General features: G+C 41.2%; 1 protein-coding gene across 7 annotated transcripts in view; it reads left to right on the forward strand.

The window, feature by feature from the left end:
* Positions 1–286: 286 nt before the first annotated feature.
* The window catches only part of BEST3 (bestrophin 3), a 58,348-nt gene continuing 38,997 nt past the window's right edge, over positions 287–19,637 (forward strand). For 2 of the 7 annotated variants that reach the window (XM_004006467.6, XM_012174573.5), the window contains exons 1-4: positions 287–387; positions 2,248–2,425; positions 5,719–5,813; positions 6,278–6,511. In XM_004006467.6, the coding sequence (XP_004006516.6) occupies positions 2,274–2,425; positions 5,719–5,813; positions 6,278–6,511 (481 nt within the window). In that variant the 5' untranslated portion in view covers positions 287–387; positions 2,248–2,273. Of the gene's footprint in view, positions 388–2,247; positions 2,426–5,718; positions 5,814–6,277; positions 6,512–19,637 lie in introns of those variants that run through there. The other 5 variants (XM_012174578.5, XM_060412796.1, XM_060412794.1 and 2 more) reach the window with 3 other exon arrangements.

Consider the following 19,637-nt stretch of genomic DNA (forward strand, 5'->3'; position numbering starts at 1 on the left):
GTCTTAAATGACCCCAGCTCCTTCACGCCACCTCCAACTCCTCATTCAAAGGGGTGCTTTGGGTGGCAGGTGGAGTTATAATTAGAGATTAGAAAAAAAAAAAAAAAAGCCACCTCAGCAGCTGTTGCTCCTGTTTGTTCCCGGCTATGGCTGTCACCAGTGGGCAAACTGGCATAAATAGGCCTTCGCAAGTGGAAAGTCATTTAACCCCTGTCCTTGTCACACTCCCAGTCCTCTCAGTGGCCAGAGAACAGAAAGAAAATCTTACTGTGCATGCGTGGAGGGTGAGCCGAGAGTACAGCCCCAACCCGAAGGCACCTCTGCAGGGGGAGCCTGCAGCCTGTCTTTCCTGTCGGAGACGCCGGACACTCCAACCCAAACAAATAGGTTAGTGCGCAGAGTAAACCTATGCATTTTAGCTCTGACCTCTTGTCGATGTGATCTGGGTTTTTCTGACAGAGCTGTAATGGAAGGGTGACTGTTAATGGAGAGTTATTTGAGGACTCATTTAAGACTCTGGTGCATATGATAACAAATTATGAAATTGGGCTTAATTTATGTTCCTCTCCCAATTTTGCTGTACCCCTATTAAACAAATAGACGAGATGAAGATGGAAACGTGGAACTGCTTTTCTAACCTGAGTCCCACAAAAAAAGTAATGGCACTTACTTTTGCCAAAAAGTCCTGTTTTCTTTGTTAAAAATCAGTCATGTTGAAGGCTTAGGTTGGTGATTACAAAAAATACAGCTTCAGAATATAGTTTCAAAATTTCACGTTTCTTTGTTTGTTTTTTTTTTTTTAGGGAATTTAGGTAAATAGGAATTAGATTGTTTCTTTACATCTGAATAAAGACAGAAGATGTCCTTATTGATGGTAAAATGTGTGCCATGTGGTACTATGTATATAAAGAATCTGCTATTGGATTTATTAGTTATGTCTAGTACAGTTCTACCTAAAAACTTCATAATTTCAGTCTAAACAGCTCTGTAAAATCCTCCACATAGATCCTTTCCAAAGCAAAAGATTTCAAAGAAATTTCATTTTCTGTGTGCTACATGTCAGAGCTGTAGAGCAGGATTTCCAAATAAAGACCAGCTTCAGGGCATCTTCTCAAAGCCTGAATGTTTAGTGTCTTGGTGAAAAGCAATGGAATTCCAGAGAACTCACTGAAAACTAGGATTTGGGGCCCAGTTCTCATCCTACTTACATCCATGGAACAGATCCAGGTGGAAAGAGTCCTAAATAATGGCCTCATTTTTTTCAGTTCCAAAGAGAAAGTGACCTAAGCATTTTACATGAGACTTTTCAGTGGGAAAATGCACCTTACTTAGAATCACCGTGGCCTGATGTTTTTTCTACCTTTTGAAGTACACAGAGTGCACTCAGAGCTCCACTAAAGAGACAGTTAAATTAAAACCACCAAAAGTAACCCATCAATTAAATGCCCAAAAGGGGCTTGCTTCTCCTGATTTCTAAGAGAGCCATAACTTCCTTCAAGGAAATTTAAAGGCGAAATAAATGCCTATTTACATACTTGAGCAAATAAGACCCAAACTGATTTGAGTTTGACTATTGATTTTGAAACTATCAATGACAAACTGAGAGAGTAGTATTGAAACATATGCATTACCATATGTAGAACTGGATAGCCAGTGGAAATTTACTGTATGATGCAAGGAGTGCTCAAATCCAATGCTTTGTGACAACCTAGAGGGGTGGGATGGGGGGGAGGTGGGAGGGAGGTTCAAGACGGAGGGGACATATATATACCTATGGCTGATTCATGTTGATACAACCCAATGTTGTAAAGCAATTATCCTCCAATTTAAAATAATTAAACTTTACAAAACAGCAAAAAAAGAAAATATCGATTAATATAGCATATATCAATACCTTAAATCTTCCCATGGATGAAGAAAATAAATGATAGATGATATTACGGTGTATTTCATTTATCTTATTTAGTCATTCAAATATTTATTGAGCGATAGTCATATAATCCCTAAATAATATTTAGACATGAGGGCAAGCTTAAGACATCTAATATTACTTTTTCCAGAACTACTTTCCTCCCCTTTTCTACTAAAAGATTTAGTACTGTGGTCGTCTCCAAATTGTTCAAGCTGAGAAAGGCAAATTAGTCAAGAAGACTAACTCATTGCTGACTAGGATTTCTCTGAGATACAGATTTATGCTCTGTCTTAAACATCGCTTTTTACTTGTGTTTTGTCTTCTTGCTCTTCTAGAAAAACAAACAAACAAACTATCCAAGATGACTGTCACTTACTCCAGTAAAGTAGCAAATGCAACTTTTTTTGGATTTCATAGGTTACTCCTCAAGTGGAGAGGCAGCATCTACAAACTATTGTACAGGGAATTTATTGTTTTTGCTGTACTTTACACAGCAATAAGTTTGATGTACAGGTACTGTCCTTTGCATGTGTTCTTAAATGGCCATCAAATAGCGTATATGAGTACAGTCTCAAAAATCCAAGTCCTTTGGTTGCCTCTGACTTTTGCATTATGTAATCTCCTCCTTTGCATGATTTTCTGTCACCTTCTTCTCCCTGAGACTGAGTATCGGCCTGGCGTGTTGCGATTCATGGGGTCGCAAAGAGTCGGACATGACTGAGCAACTGAAGTGAACTGAACTGAACTGAACTGAACCATTTTTGAGATGTTAAATGGACTCTAACCCATCATGCTTAGGTGGCTCCCATTCCAGCCCCACTTTAACTGGTCGTGATGAAGTATTATTTGTGCTTCAGGAATTTTGCTCCAGGCAAAAAATGAAAGATTTATACCTAGATCCTTACTAAGTGATGATTTTTACCATTCAAAATCATTATTTTTGCCTCTCTGAATGATATCATTCGTAGTTTGAGCTTATGATTTGACTGCTTGCAGCGACTACTTACATAATTAACACTTTCATAAATAGTGCATATCAGGCAACTTTCCTTCCTTTTTCCTGGAATGACAAAATCTTATCTAAGATGGTGCCCCCAAACGTACCAATATCTCAATTAAAGAAAAAGGCTAAAAATGAATTTATTTTTGCATTATCTTCAAAGTTGAAGGCACATTATATTCACAAAAGATGTTTATTCTTTATCACAAACTTTGCCTGTCAGATTGACAGGTAATTTGAGCAACATTACGTCCATGAAATACTTTTATGACTAAAAATTATAGTCTTAATAAAATTTTATCAGTATTATAAATAGGAAGCTCTGTGAGTTCTTTTAATTAATATTGATTGCATAATTTCTTCTCAGGGAGAAGTTAAAACTTAAAATAGAAAAGTTAAAGGTTTTTGAGGCTGTGTTTCCACCTTTTCTGTGCTTATCAGTTTGTTCTTTCCCTTCTGCATACCATGAACAAATTTGCATGTCATTGCTCTCACCTGTATTCTTCCTTGCAGTGACAGGACCCCATGTGAAGAAGAGGGAAGTTAATTTGACTGGTCAATAATGACCAAAAGTGAACAGTTACTTTGCTATATATCAAAACTACTGTTCCCAAAAAATGCGTATATTGGTATACATTTTGGCAAAATATCTTTAAAAGGGAAGTTTTATTAAAAACCTCTAATGATTTTTTGAATACATCCTCTAAATACAGTATTATTTTGACAATTTATTTATATGTCATCCAATCCTTCACAATATCAAATGGTGGAAGACACATGACGTTTCAGGATAATTGTCTCATTCGTTTATTTTTACTAATGTGTATTTATTGCTGCTACTGCTGCTTAGAATAGAATAGCTCTTAGAACAGTTGCAGCATAGCCAGAGATGCTCCACTGGGCCTTAATTTTGGTTCCAATGTCTTATTTATTTCCCACAAAACTGTATGCACATATTTTTTCTAAAGACCAAAAAGTGCTTATGTTTATAACAACCATTAGTTCAAGCCATTTTTCATTATTTAAATTTCAAATGTAAAAGCTTATTAAAATAGATCCTTTTATCTTGATCAAAGCTCTACCAAGAACTACAGGCTGAATCTGTTGAGAAAGTCAGACATACCTGTAGACAAATATAGACATAGTTTCATTCTCATATCCACTAACAATGCTAAAGTTTTTTCATCCCATTATAAGCAAATAGTTATGCTTGACAAAAAATCATAAGCTAGAACCCGAATTCACTAGTTTGATTACCTCTCTTTGTATTTTGGGATACATTTGACAAAATACTTGCTGTAGTACCTTTTAGCTAATAAAATTTCTATGTATCTATTAGCTTAATATTTTTTCCTTTGGCCAATTATTAATAGTAACAACCACTTTATTATTGACTATGACATTATACGCTAAGTGGTTTTATATATCATGTATTCTTTAATCCTCCTAACATCCCTGATACACAGGTATTATTATTATTATCCTCATTTACAAATGAGAAAACTGAGACTCAGAGAGATTTAAAAATATGCTCAAAATCCAGATCTGTAAGTGGCAGATCTGGTTCTCAAACATGGCTCTGTAAGGCTCTATGGTCCGTGCTCTCCACATTTAATTCCCTCTGACCAATTCAATTTGAGTACCGGAAACCAATTTGGCTGTAACTTGTCATCAGCCTCACCTTGAGAGGCCTATCCACCAGGTGATGTCTTGCCTGTCATCTTTTCTTGACTGTAGAATTTCTGACATTCCCTCCAAAGCTAAGGCTGCGCCCTCAGCTTTGGGCACTCCAAGCCCACCCTGAATCCCACACACATTCTCAGCACCAGCTCCCAGCTCTTCACCAGCAGTCTGATTGGTGGCTCACTGTCACCTCATTATCCCTCCGCTTCCTTCCTCAAAGCTCTACTGACCCAAATAGGCCTCTGACATATGCCATAGTGTTTCCAAGGGAGTCCTGATTCTTTTGGAACAGGTGCATTCATTCATTTATTCAAATTCATCTGCTTTCTTTCCGGATTTTGATCATTATTATTAGCCTGCCTCGAGATATCTCTTCTGATTCTGAATCTCCCCCTTGAAACATAAATATCAATAATAGCTTTATTAAATGCATTCATGTTTACCAATACCAGAAAGTGGGTTTCTGTCAGATCTATAATACAAATTTTGATATTTTTATACTATAGAAATAAAAACTCACCGCACATAATAATAAAAATTTCACTTCTAACTGTTGAACCTGTGATGTTGTTTTATATTTTAAATAACTCTAGACTTTAAAATAAACAGTTATAACATCCCTTGAGGTATAACACAGATAACCAAGAATGTACTGAGTAGAATATTCATGAGAAAGTAAGATCAAGATGTCAAATCCAGGGTTATTATTCAATAATTACTTAGTAAGCATATTCTAATAATAAACATAATTAAGACATTCTTTTTAAAGTACATATGTTTAATAATTGGATAATGGACACCTTTATGAAGTATTTTGCTCCAAATCCCATGCATTAATCATATAAAAATTTTAAAATATAAAACATTGAAAATAAAATGGATTACTGTGTCCCACTGTCTAATGACCAATAACATTTATGTACTAAAAACATTAGTACTTAAAATGTTCAGAAGTTAAAAAGCTTTTGAGATATATCAGCTTAGGTATAAAAGGAAAAGCTACTGCTCCTTTTAAAAAAAAACTGAGATTATTTTTGCTTAATTGTTTGCAGTAAATGTCACTTGCAAAGCAGGTGCAGAAGTATAATATCATAAAGGGCTGTGCATTTTATTTTTGCTCCAGATTGTTACTTACAGGAGCCCAAAAACGTTTCTTTGAAAAATTATCAATTTACTGTGACAGATATGCTGAACAAATTCCAGTAACCTTTGTGCTTGGTAAGTATAGGTCACACGCAGCATGCAGCCACACAGCTGTCTCCGCAACAGTGACACCAGTGACTCTGCATGGGAGTGTTTCCAAGCTGAGAGGCATGCCTGAAAAGTCACCGCTTGCAGTAGAACCAGAATCATCCATAAGGTTTACCTTCAAGACTGCTTTTGCTAAGTTAACACCCAACATGTTTGAGGTAATGATCTGCTCTTGGACAATTAAGCTTTCTCTTCACTAACTCTCCACTTTTTGCCATCAATATGTGAGTTCTAATATCCACTTACTGAATGTTATGCCGTTGCCAGGCACAAATTACTTTTTTTTTTCTGGAGCGAAAAATCATAAGATATGGTAACTAAATGTTTTTACACCCTGATCTCTAAAAAAGGCTGAAATTCTGCTAAAAGCATCAGTGTCAACAACGTTTCTTCGGTAAGAAGCTGCTTTACAGTTTCCTCTTACTCTGCAGGCTTTTATGTTACTCTAGTAGTGAATCGATGGTGGAACCAGTTTGTGAATCTGCCCTGGCCAGACAGGCTGATGTTCCTCATCTCCAGCACTGTTCATGGAAGTGACGAGCATGGGCGCCTGCTCAGGAGGACGCTGATGCGCTATGTCAATCTCACCTCCCTGCTCATTTTCCGCTCAGTGAGCACAGCTGTGTACAAAAGGTTTCCGACGATGGACCACGTGGTTGAAGCAGGTATTGTGAATTACTCTTCCTTCCATGGCGCTCCTCTCAACCTTCAAATTTCCTCTGAAAATATCTTTTATTCATTCATTCATTCATTCAAGAAACATTTACTAAATACCTATCCTGTGCCAGAAACAGTCCTAAGAGGCAAAAAAGGAATAAGCCATCATTCCTGCCCTCAAGAGGTTTACTTGGGGGGCAGAGCAAAGGAAACAGCAATCAGTCAACCTCATATTAAGTTGCCAACAGTCATAATATAGTAATATTATATTACAATCTATAATATAATAATTATCCTATTCCATTTTCATGTTTCATCATATATCATTTTTAAAGAAATATAAACCATCTGTAATATTATCTTACTTTGTCTAGCACTTTATAGCTTATGCACTTTCACAAAGATTATTTTGTTTGGACCTCAATAAAACCATGAGAGATTCAGAGAGGATATGACCTGCCCTGGATCACATTGCTCATTAATGGGAGAGTCAAATTTTCAATTAAGACTCAGAACTCCTAATTTAATACTTTTCCCCACACATAGCAGATTCTGATAGGAAATAGCAACATGGGTTTTCATCTACACAGACTCTAAGTGGCAGTGAAAGGCAGCTTCAGTGGAGGTCTGTTGTCTTTTCTGTTCCTCAGAGTAGATGTAGTTTTGTACCTAGGCTCCTGGACACAGGATGCTGAGAACAAATCACATTTGAAGGATGGTTCTCTTTGCAGTTAATATTTAGCAGAGAAGCTGTTAAATCAGCCTCCAAGGGGATAAGGATTAAATGAGATCATTGTTGGCATGTACAGAATAAAAATGGGTTGTTGTGCTGAGTTGTCTTTGATTGATCTGAGAGTATGTTGGAATGTATAAATGAATACGTAGTAAACACAGGAACCATGAGATGATTTTGCCTTTATGTTGAATACAGTCTCAAATTAGCTTTCATCATCCAGTCTCTTTTTCTGAAATGTCCTTGAAAATACATAGAGAGATGTATATATATTTTCAGAGTAGCATTTTCGCTTGTTTTTGGAGGTTTGGGAAGTTTTTGTTTGATTTGGTTTTGTCTTTTCAGATGACAATATAGTGACCAAGAACACAGAGGAAGAGTTCAACCCCTTCTCTACCCTTTACCAGCCTCATGACCTTGTCTAAGTCACTTTACCTTTCTAATGCTTCCGTTTCCTCATCTGTAAAATGAGGTTATAGTGATTTTGTAAAACCCTCTGATCTCATTTACCTCCTAGCTTGTTGTGAGGATTAAATAAGATAATATGTGCAGTGTCTAGAAGCTTACTGGGCACATGGTATGACATGCATTCTTGCTTTTAAGAATGAAATCATCTAGTGCAAAGGCATAACATAGGCCTTTGATCATTTTAGAAGGAAGAATCATTTGATGTGACATCCCAGGTCTTCCTGATCATCTATGACCAGGAGGCTGTGCAAGTCAAGAGGGAAATAAGGAAAGAACATCGAGGCTGTTGTGAGGGGTACAGAGCAAGCTGTGGGAAAGTAATGAGCCAAAAGGAGTCAGTTACAGAGTCAGATGAAGGGTATAAATGACCACTTGATGGTCATTCTGAATGACCATTTGAAAATGCCACTTGATAGGTTAATTTTCTTGCTCTAATATCTAAAGGATAGAATGAGATAAGAATTTCGACCTCTGGAAAAAGTTCTAAAACAAATGAGAAAGGTTTGGCTGATTCCAAAAGGATGAGTGAGAGCTAAAGTTTACTCGGATGGATAAAGGTGTCTCTAGTCCTGGCGCATCCTTGGAAAGAAGAGGGCACATTCTGACAGGAATCGGGACTCCAGGCCCAATTCTCAGAGCAGATCTCCTCCTCTAACCCTAACCCTAACCCTAACCCTAATACCCTAATACCTTCATATTAACAGCAAGTGGGGAGGTGGCAGGGCAGCTGGCAGTGGAGCCCCTTTTGGGACCCCAAGTCAGATGTGAGCTCAACAAGGCCTGAGTCGTTCTCAGGTCTGAGGGGCAAGTAGAAATTGTGAGATGAGTTGGGAGAACGATGATTAACAATGTGAATTCTTTTCTTTTAGGTGCACTTTTCATAACATCAATGCTCACTCATTACCAAACTTACACAGATGCCTATTTTGGTTACTTGCATCCACCCTCTCCCCCTTTCCAAGACATTCAGAATACTCCAATACTTCTTTCTCTCCAGCCACCAGGACCCCAACCATTCCAAGGGCGTATGAAATCATTTGCTCCTTGATGTGCATTTAAACAAGTTTGTCTCAAGGTATGATCTGCAGACCCATGGGCGCTTTACACCTTGAATAACTTGAGTTGTTTATTTAAAATGCAAACCGCTGGCCCCAGCCTCAGACCTACTGAATCAGAACCACGGAAGGCCTGGAAAATCTGCATTTAAACATGCTTTTGTGTTGCTTTGTTTATACACTGGAGTTTGAGAAGTTCTGAATCTTTTCTGAGATGCTCATTCTTTAATCCTTTTTCTCACCCCTGGGATAAAAAGCTTTGGCATTCACCAACTAATTCATTACTAAACACAAAGCTGTAACAGTTAATAAAAGGGTGAATTCAAGGTTTTGACCATGCTAGAGGCTCCAGAATTTGTAGGGTGGCTTCAGGCAGCAGTTTGCTCAGAGCCCATCATCTAGGGCAGCGGTCCCCAACCTTTTTGGCACCAGGGACCGGTTTCATGGAAGATAATTTTTCCACGGACTGATGGGGTGGAGGGTGCTTCGAGGTGTTTCAAGCTCATTACATTTATTGTTCACTTTATTTCTGTGATTACTACATTGTGATATATGATGAAATAATTATACAGCTCACCATTTTGCAGAAACTGACAGGAGGCAGAGCTTAGGCAGTAACACGAACGATGAGGGTGCTATACAGATGAAGCTTCACTCACTCCCTTGCCGCTCAGCTCCTGCTATACAGTCCGGTCCCTAACAGGCCACAGGCCAGTACCAGTCCATCACTAGGAGGTTGGGGACCCCTGATCTAGGGGACCTGAATTAGACCTGCCTGGACACAGCAATCATCATTCTCAATTTGGGTTTTTGGTCAGTTTGTGTGAAGAGTCTGAAGAAGGAAGAGAAGTGAGGGAGATAGGATGGGGGCTAAAGCCTTTGCAAGTACACTCTGGGGTCATAACTAATTCTCTCGGTGTAAAGGTCTCTACTACTCTTTTTCACTCACAAGTGTTTTCTCAAAAGGCAGAAAAAGGGGTGGTGGATCAGCACGTGCCCACAGAAACACCAGATTTACGTATTACGTGGTGGGGCGAAGGTTCTGCCTTCCAAGCTGGGGCAGATGCTTCGGAGATAGGGTCCTTCCTGGCTGCCCCACTGCCCGCCACGTGGGGGGCAGCCTCTCTGTCAGTTGGGGGAACAGACTTACCGGACCTCCTGCTCGTTTCCCTAACAGAGAGGGCTGACTCAGTCTGTACGTGGCGTTGGCTTCCAGGCTCTCCCAACCAGGCACATGTCTCCTCCTCTCTGTCCTTGGCCTGTGCCAACATTTCTGGGAAGAACAGGAAGTTCAGGCATGGCAGAAAATGTTTGGCAGGAGCCCTGAGCACAGAGCCAGGGCACCTGCTCTGCCTGAGGGCAGAGAGGGCTGGTAATAGAAACGGGGGCCCCTAAGGAGAGGGGACAGAGCGGGGGGGGGGGCAATGTTGGGGGCACAAAAGCCTCAGTGGGCTTCTCACATAAAGCCACCTATCAGGGAAGTAAATGTTCTCGAACTTAAATCAGTATTGCTAAAACTACAGGTCCTAAGATACCACCCCTAGCAATTCAGTAGGTCTAGGAATGAGCATATATAACAAGCTTCTGGAGACTTCGAGGCAAGGGCAGCGGGGGGCAGTCTTTGGATCACACTCTGAGAAACAGTGGACTTTAGGGCAATGGCAGCTTCCTTCCATCCTCTTTGTATTGCTTCAGGGAGGGTCCCTGTCACAAAGATTCAGGACTAGCAGGAGAAAAAGAGGGAGAGGGTGGAGAGAGTGAAGATCAGCATTTTCTTCCGAAGCATCTGGCTTCACTAGAGCTGATTGTTGAAGCAGTCTGTGCGCAGGTTGGAAAAGAATTTCCAGATAGAGTATTTTAGAAGACAGAATTTATTGAGAGCAAAGGACTGAGGTAGTCAGGGGCGCTGCACAGACAGCAGGCTGACTTCCTGACAGACCAGGAAGAGCTGACGCAAGGGGGAGCGGAGTGAGAGATGCTGTTAGAGCAGCGCACCAGCTTGAGGGACAGCAGACCTTATGTGGGCTTGTGGCCAGTTTTTATGGCCTCAGGACAAAGAAAATTCCTATGAAAGAGGTGGTCATTGGTCGGGGGTCTTTTGGGTCTCCCTCTTGCCTCATATGGAGCTGGGAGCTAGCCAGTTAGGGACAGAATGGCTCATGACAAACAGGATGGCCCATGCCAGCGGTTGGCATGGCGCTTAGCAAATTCTGGAAATATTACCCTAAGACCCCAGCCAGGGGCTCCACACTCGTGGACTAGGTCATTCACCTGCTGGTCCCTGAGCGTTCCTTGCTGTTAAGTTGGACACTCAAGTTACATTATTCCAGGAAATTAGAAGAATCATTATTCTGGGAAGTACATAAACTTTGATGTCACAGGTTACATTTCCCAAATTATAAATTAAAAGTTCTTTATGCTCCCATGAAAATAGAAATATAGCAATCAAATGCAAAAAAAAAAAGTGTTTATTATGCCAAAAGTTCCCTGCACTGGTCCGTTTTCAAACATTTATTTGCCAGAGGAGCTGCAACCCAGGAGCTCCTGTTATTTTCCCTCTTGGCTGCAAACCTACCCTGGAAAATTCCAGTCATTTCAATCACCTGCCCTGGAAGATGTCACTCATTCCAAGTCAAGTCAGTGGCTCAATTCCAGATCTTTGCCAATTTAAGTGATGGCCTTAATTGGGTTTATGTTACGGTGAGACTGAATCAAAACATTTTATCTGGAGTTTCAGAGTGATCAGGAGAAGAAAACATTTCCCTTCATAATTCCTCACTAGAAGCACAAAAATAGGGCAAGGGAAATGGTATATATTCCTCTAAAACAGTACTAAATCTGTTTGCTAAATCTGTCATGCGTTTGCTCATTTAACAAAGATTTATTGAGTGGGTACAGTACACTGGGGCTTCCCAGGTGGCACTATTGGTAAAGAAGCCGCCTGCCAATGCAAGCAGGAGCTGCAGATTCAACCCTGGTTCGGGAAGAGCCCCTGGCGAAGGGCATGGAAACCCACTCCAGTATTCTTGCCTGGAGAATTCCATGGACTGAGCAGCCTGGCAGGCTACTGTCCACAGGGTCACAAAGAGTCAGCCACAACTGAAGCTACTCAGCATGTATGCCAGGCATTGTGCTGAGCTCTGGAGCACAGCTGAAAGCAAGTGTGGTTATGGTCCCTGTCCTCAACTGTCAGTAAAAATTACTATAAATCTTTTATTCTATTAATCATTTTCAGAAAGAAGCACAAAGATATTTACAGTTGAAATTCACATCACTGCGTTGCATTTAGGTTTCTCTGAAAAAGTGTCCTTCTGTGCATGGTAGCCTGTAACAGTGGTTAAAAGACAGTAAAATTTAGGGAAAGGACACTTTTTCTCAAAGGCCTGGAATCTTAACATGAAGTTCCTTGAGCTTCTGCTCTGATGAGAGAGAGCCTGTGGACATCCCATCAGAATTTTTAGCAACATGTATAGTTAACAGGCATAAATACAATCGAGTAAGCTCCCAATTATCAAATGACTGCTGAGATAAAAGTTCTAACTCTAGATGCACTGACTGGAAGGCCAGCCCCACACTTAGATCATTTGGTCTGTGATCTTCTCCCACTAAGTAAAATAGACTAGATTTTGTGTAATGTTGACTTTCTGCCCTGTGGTCTGCTGTTCACATTTACCTGGATGCATTCTGTGGTGCTGGGGCTCCCTGGTCTCTCTGAAATTTCCCACTGTTCTGTGCTACAGGAGACATGATCAAGGGGACAGCGGTATTCACGGCTGTGCCAGTTTTTACTCCGTTGGCTGAACTTTAACAGTTTGAGTCAGTTATGCCTGTAGTCTCACATGATGAGCCCAGAACAGTCTGAATGTCATCTTGTGAGTGAAACTTGACTCACCTATGCACACTGGATCTACATGGGACAGAAAGAGCACACATCCTTCAATTAATGCCATGGATGGGCAGTCTTGGCTCAGTGTTTGAAGCCTCCCACAGCTCTATTTGGGCTTCCTTTGTGGCTTAGCTGGTAAACACTTGGCCTGCAATGTGGGAGATCTGGGTTGGGAAGATCCCCTGGAGAAGGGAAAGGCTACCCACTCCAGTTTTCTGGCCTGGAGAATTCCGTGGACTGTATAAGAGTCAGACACGACTGAGCGACTTTTAATTTTCACAGCTCTGTTTTAGGAGTTATATCAAGGCTCATCAATCAGTGCCTCTCCAAGGATGACCATAGATCACAACATTCAATGAATTATCAAGGATACTTATTTAAATTACATCTTCCAAGACAGCACTCTTGCCTGGAAAATCCCATGGACGGAGGAGCCTGGTAGGCTGCAGTCCATCGGGTTGCTAAGAGTCGGACACGACTGAGTGATTTCACTTTCACTTTCCACTTTCATGCATTGGAGAAGGAAATGGCAACCCACTCCAGTGTTCTTGCCTGGAGAATCCCAGGGATGGGGGAGCCCCGTGGGCTGCCGTCTATGGGGTCGCACAGAGTCAGACACGACTGAAGAGACTTAGCAGCAGCAGCAGCAGACAGCCTATGAATCTGACTCTCCAGGGTTTGGGACCCAGAAATCCACTTCTAAACAAGCTCCCCAGAAGCACTATGTTTGACCCAGACCATTTCTGAAAGAGATGGGAATACCAGACCACCTGACCTGCCTCTTGAGAAACCTATATGCAGGTCAGGAAGCAACAATTAGAACTGGACATGGAACAACAGACTGGTTCCAAATAGGAAAAGGAGTACATCAAGGCTATATATTGTCACCCTGCTTATTTAACTTATTTGCAGAGTACATCATGAGGAACGCTGGGCTGGAAGAAGCACAAGCTGAAATTAAGATTGCCGGGAGAAATATCAATAACCTCAGATATGCAGATGACACCACCCTTATGGCAGAAAGTGAAGAGGAACTAAAACACCTCTTGATGAAAGTGAAAGAGAAGAGTGAAAAAGTTGGCTTAAAGCTCAACATTGAGAAAACAAAGATCGTGACATCTGGTCCCATCACTTCATGGGAAATAGATGGGGGAACAGTGGAAACAGTGTCAGACTTTATTTTGGGGGGCTCCAAAATCACTGCAGATGGTGACTGCAGCCATGAAATTAAAAGACGCTTACTCCTTGGAAGGAAAGTTATGACCAACCTAGATAGCATATTCAAAAGCAGAGATATTACTTTGCCAACAAAGGTCCATCTAGTCAAGGCTATAGTTTTTCCACTGGTCATGTATGGATGTGAGAGTTGGACTGTGAAGAAGGCTGAGCTCCGAAGAATTGATGCTTTTGAACTGTGGTGTTGGAGAAGACTCTTGAGAGTCCCTTGGACTGCAAAGTGATCCAACCAGTCCATCCTAAAGGAGATCAGTCCTGGGTGTTCATTGGAGGGACTGATGCTAAAGCTGAAACTCCAGTACTTTGGTCACCTCGTGCGAAGAGTTGACTCATTGGAAAAGACTCTGATGCTGGGAGGGATTGGGGGCAGGAGGAGAAGGGGACGACAGAGGATGAGACGGCTGGATGGCATCACTGACTCAATGGACATGAGTCTGAGTGAACTCCGGGAGTTGGTGATGGCCAGAGAGGCCTGGCATGCTGCGCTTCTTGGGGTCGCAAAGAGTTGGACACGACTGAGCAGCTGAACAGAACTGAAGAATGCCAAAATGTCCAGCTTGCTGTGTGATTCTGCACTAGGTGCAGTTGTTCTCAAACTTTGTTATGATAGAATCACTAGGGATCTTTTAAAAATACTGATGCCTGGCTCACATCCCCAGATATTAACATTCAATAGGTATACAGTGTAACCTGGGCATTGGGAGTTTTTAAAACTCCCTAGACCATTCTACTGTGCAGCAAAGTCTTGCGCCAGAGCACATCTATTAACTCCTCCAACTTTATCTGCAAATTGTTTCAGAGCAGTTTACCCAGCACAAATGGAATTCTGGGCCACCTGGACAGGTGAGGAGTTAAGAGCACTGATTTTGTGAATGCTATTTCCAGTGAGTCATGTGTGGAAGGCAGTGAGCTACCAAATAGGATACTAATTTAGAAATAGGAATATGGCTGACTAGAGATATTTTTCTCACATTAGGAAAATAGAGGAGTTTCTGTCTGTGTTCAGCATTGCTACCCCAGAAACTGACTTTACTCAACCATATCCTATCTCAAGCTTTTCAAATTGTCGGTTGTAACTTATTCTTGGGTTCTTAAATCATTTTAATGGCTTGGAGCCAGCACTTTTATGGAATGGAATGGAACAGAGCAGAAAAATCAAGGGGCACCTCATCTAGAAGAGCCAATAATTGTTTTGGGATAGCTTTCTTTCTATGGTTCATAGAGAAAAAAAAATATGTCTGAATACTGCCTTCCACAATGCCTTTATACTGTGATTGCATCTCTCTCTCAGTCACATTTTGCCTTCTCTTGGTTATCCCAGTTGACAGGGATTTCTGAACTTCTACCATTGAGTTTGAAGCACAGCTGCAGCTGAATCTGGTGGCTTCATTCCATTCATTTGGAAAGTATAGAGAGGAAAATGAATCAGGCTCATTGCAATGCTTCCGAAGAAGTCACCTCTCTGAGAACAGCTGAGATGCTGAATGCACAAGTTACTCTTTCAGAAAGAATTGGCAATAAACCCTGCTAAAAGTTTTGAGAAGCAGAGCTCTTAGCTCTTTTCTTAATAGAGCCTGATGGGCATGCTCTGCTTTAAAGGCAAAAGACATCTGCCTCAGCTGCAACCAAATCTGCAATTGCTGGAATATTGTTGATTAATGGACTTAATTGGTCCTTTGGTTTGAAAGCAATAAAATTTTGCCTTAAAGTAGCAGATCCTAGAGAAGGCAATGGCACCCCACTCCAGTACTCTTGCCTGGCAAATCCCATGGACGGAGGAGCCTGGTAGGCTGCAGTCCATGGGGACACAAAGAGTTGGACACAACTGAGCAACTTCACTTTCACTTTTCACTTTCATGCATTGGAGAAGGAAATGGCAACCCACTCCAGTGTTCTTGGCTGGAGAATCCCAGGGACGGGGGAGCCTGGTGGGCTGCCGTCCATGGGGTCGCACAGAGTCGGACACGAGTGAAGCGACTTAGCAGCAGCAGCAGCAGATCCTACTCCATCAAGCCACAATTCAAGTCACAAGAAAATACAAATGTGTGTGTGTGTGTGTGTGTGCATGCATGCTAAGTCGTTTCAGTTGTGTCCTGTGGATTATAGCCCACCAGGCTCCTCTGTCCAAGGGATTCTTCAAGAAAGAATACTAGAGTGGGTTGCCATGCCCTCCTCCAGGGGATCTTCCCCACCCAGAGATCAAACCCATGTCTCTTGTGTCTACCTGCCTTGGCAGGCGGGTTCTTTACCACTAGTGCCGCCTGGGAAGCCCCTGTGTGTGTGCATAATTGTATATCTATCCATATATATATATATATTTTTTACTCTGATTTGAAATATTAAAAAGTGTTCTTTGAGATAAGCAGTATGAAAATTGCTAAGCAGAGCTGAACTAGCCAGAAAACCAGAAGGAAAAGAGATAGCAAGAGAAATTCAAGCCAGATGCAATAGCAAGATAAAATAGCAATGTTAGGAGTGCGGATAGGGTCTGAGGAAATGCGGCATGAAGATAGATATGTGAAGGAGACAGGGTAATGTGAGGATCAGCCAACTGATGGTATTGCCAAACTGCAGCAAATTGATACCTGTGGTGAACATAGCCTTAGAGACGAGGATAAAGACCACATTCTGAAAATATCATTGATCTCTAGTTAAAATGGTCTGAAGCACTGATGAGGATGGCATTCCATTTAATAACAAATGCTCTCTGAATTGATTTCACTAACAATCTAGACCTTTCTTTCAAAGGACCAGTAACTCAATTTCCAAAGATAGGGGTATTTTGTATAAGATGTATAACCCTGCAGGAAATAATAAAAATTATTCTGCCTGTATACTCTTGGAGGACACATTAGTGTCCGGTTCATTTTTCACAGCACCTAGCAAAGTACTCAGTAAATTTGGACTGAACATTTAAAACCCCCTGCTTTCCTAACTCTACATGTCCCTTTTCAACCAATGGGTTTGCTACATGACAGGGATGGGGGGAGCGGGGGACCTAACTCTTGCTTTAGTGTTTGCATTAAATAATTCCTCACTCTGCATATTTGCTTTCTGCTAAGAAGCCAAGAAAGGACTTGCCAGCACAATTTGATCCATACTCCTGAATAAAAAATAACCAGAGGTAAAGTTATTCTTTGGTCAAATGACAGAGATTTCAGCCAAGTACACAAATGCAATCATTTTTGGAAACTGCACTACAAATCCCAAGACTGTAACTGTTAGACAATTAATATGAAATGTCTGAGAATAGGCTTCCAGGGAAAGGGTGAAAGGTTGCGTAGGTCTTTAAGCACAGAGCCAAGACAGGTCATCTAGTGACTTCTTATCATTAGATTTAATCATACTCTGCAAGTCTTTTAAAACAAAAACCCAAATGGATTATCTGGATCATGCAACAGCTTTGAAATGCACTGAGAAACAAGACAGGAATTCTAGGGCTCATTCTTACTTTTGACCACCAGAGAGAGTAGAGTTCCCCTGGCATGGGCAGACCTTTTCAAAGTTAATGTAAATAATCTGAGTATTATCTAAACTAGTCTCTTGTTGGTAAATACTCGCCTTGTAATTGTTGCTCTGTTTATTTCAAACTGACTTAACAGAATCTTCATTCAGTGAGGAAGTGATTTTTCAAGCGTTGCTGTAGTTCAGAATTTCCTGCAGAGATTTGTAAATGTGCAGCTGCCTGGACCCAATTCATTAGATCACTCAGGAAGATTTAAAAGCATGCTTACCCCTGGACCTTACTCTAGACCTATTGAATCAGCACCTCTGGGGATAAAGCAAAGGCACTGGTATTTTCTAAAAGGCATTTGGGCTAAGACACAGGCACACGAGGCTGTAAGGTGCAGCACTGGGTCAGGAATCTTGCCCTAATGGTCTCATGGACACAGATAGGAAGGAGAGGGTGGGATGAATTGAGACGGCAGCATTGACTTATGTATACTGCCACTAAGTCGCTTCAGTCGTGTCCGACTCTGTGCGACCCCATAGACGGCAGCCCACTAGGCTCCTCTGTCTTTGTGATTCTCCCGGCAAGAACACTGGAGTGGGCTGCCATTTCCTTCTCCATATGTGTGCTACACGTGTGAAATAGATGGCGAGTGGGAAGCTGCTCGGCAGCGCAGGGAGCTCAGCTCGGTGCTTCGTGACAGCAGCTTAAAACTCTGTTCCGAAGAAGACTAGCTGTGTAAAATATTGTACAAAGCTAACTAGAATGCAGCCATGAAAAGAACGATTCTGCTCTCCACATCTTAACAAAAAAATCTCCAAGATACAACTTGAAAAAAAGAAGCAAATGGCAGACATGTATGGAGTATAAAGTCATTTGTGTTTTTAAAAGTTTGGCCTGTGTGAAATCTGTGACACTTCTCCGGAAATATACACAATAACCTGGTTGTAGTGATTTCCTTCAGGGAGGGAAACTGGCTGGTTGGGAAAATGAGACTTACTTTCCCCATTAATATTTCTTTAGCCTGTTAGGATTTTTGTGCCCACTGAACTACTCAATCAAATTAAAAAAAAAAAAAGGTCAAGTATAAACAGTAAGCTTTTGAAGCATATATTTATATGAACAAAACTTTTTACATAGTAGACATTCCATGAATGTTTGTTAATAAGTAAACCTGCTACCTTATTATTGCTCTCCTATTATTCAAGTCTCTTCTTCCGGTGTGCAGGCGGTGGAGGGTGAGGCAAGTTTCACATAATATACTATGTGTTCGCACTTACTGAGTGTTATTTATGTGCAAAGTGTTATGTTAACCTCTTGACATATGTTCCTCATCTCAGGTACTTCTACAATATCCTTGTGAAGTAGACATTATTATCTCTTTTACGCGTGAGAAAACTGAGGCTCAGAGAAGTCACTGCAAGCTGAAGCAAACTGTGTTATGCACACACACACGTACACACATACATACACACAGGAGACACACAAAATCAAAGAAACCCTTTTAAAGTATATGCAAAATGCTGTGGGGACTGTGAAGGTAATATGCTTTTTGCCCTCCCAAAGGGTCTTAGCAGGGGAAACATTTGTGTCTAACACGACCATAACCTGAGGCAAGAGAGAGCCCTGTGGTGATTTGAAGGGGAGGCAGAAGGAATCAAGGAAGGCTTCTCAGAAGAGAACCTGGTTACTTAGGTGTTTGAAAAGGAGCATCAGGAGGAAAAGTCATGTGAATCACCTGTTGGGCGAAACACTAAGTGCTTTGTATACATTACCACCTTTTATTCTTTAAATCTGAACAATTCTAAGTATTCCTCTTCTCAATTTTACCAAACCCTAAAGAAGAGGCATTCCCTTGATGTCCTAGTCCACATTTAATGTCACCTTGCTTCCTATTGTCACTACGATCGCACACACATGCACGCAGGGTTATATATTGGTATATAAGGCAATGCATGTAAGCAGTCCTTACAGAAGAAAATAGTCCTTTTCTCTAAACAAGTAAAAACTACTTGAGACAGGAACTGCATTATTTTTTATTTCTTGACTATCCCCCATTCTATGCGCGCATGGTAGATGCTGAAATATTTAGGGTAATATATTAATGCTAAGGGGCTTCCCTGGTGGCTTAGTTGGTAAAGAATCTACCTGCTATGCAGGAGACATAAGAGATGCCAGTTCAATCCCTGGGTCAGGAAGATCCCCTGGAGAAGGAAAAGGCAACCCACTCCAGTATTCTTGCCTGGAGAATTCCATGAACAGAGGAACCTGGCAGGCTACAATCTATGGGGTCACAAAAAGTAGG

The sequence above is a fragment of the Ovis aries genome, chromosome 3, assembly GCF_016772045.2.
Source record: "Ovis aries strain OAR_USU_Benz2616 breed Rambouillet chromosome 3, ARS-UI_Ramb_v3.0, whole genome shotgun sequence".
NCBI classification, from domain to species: Eukaryota; Metazoa; Chordata; class Mammalia; order Artiodactyla; family Bovidae; genus Ovis; species Ovis aries.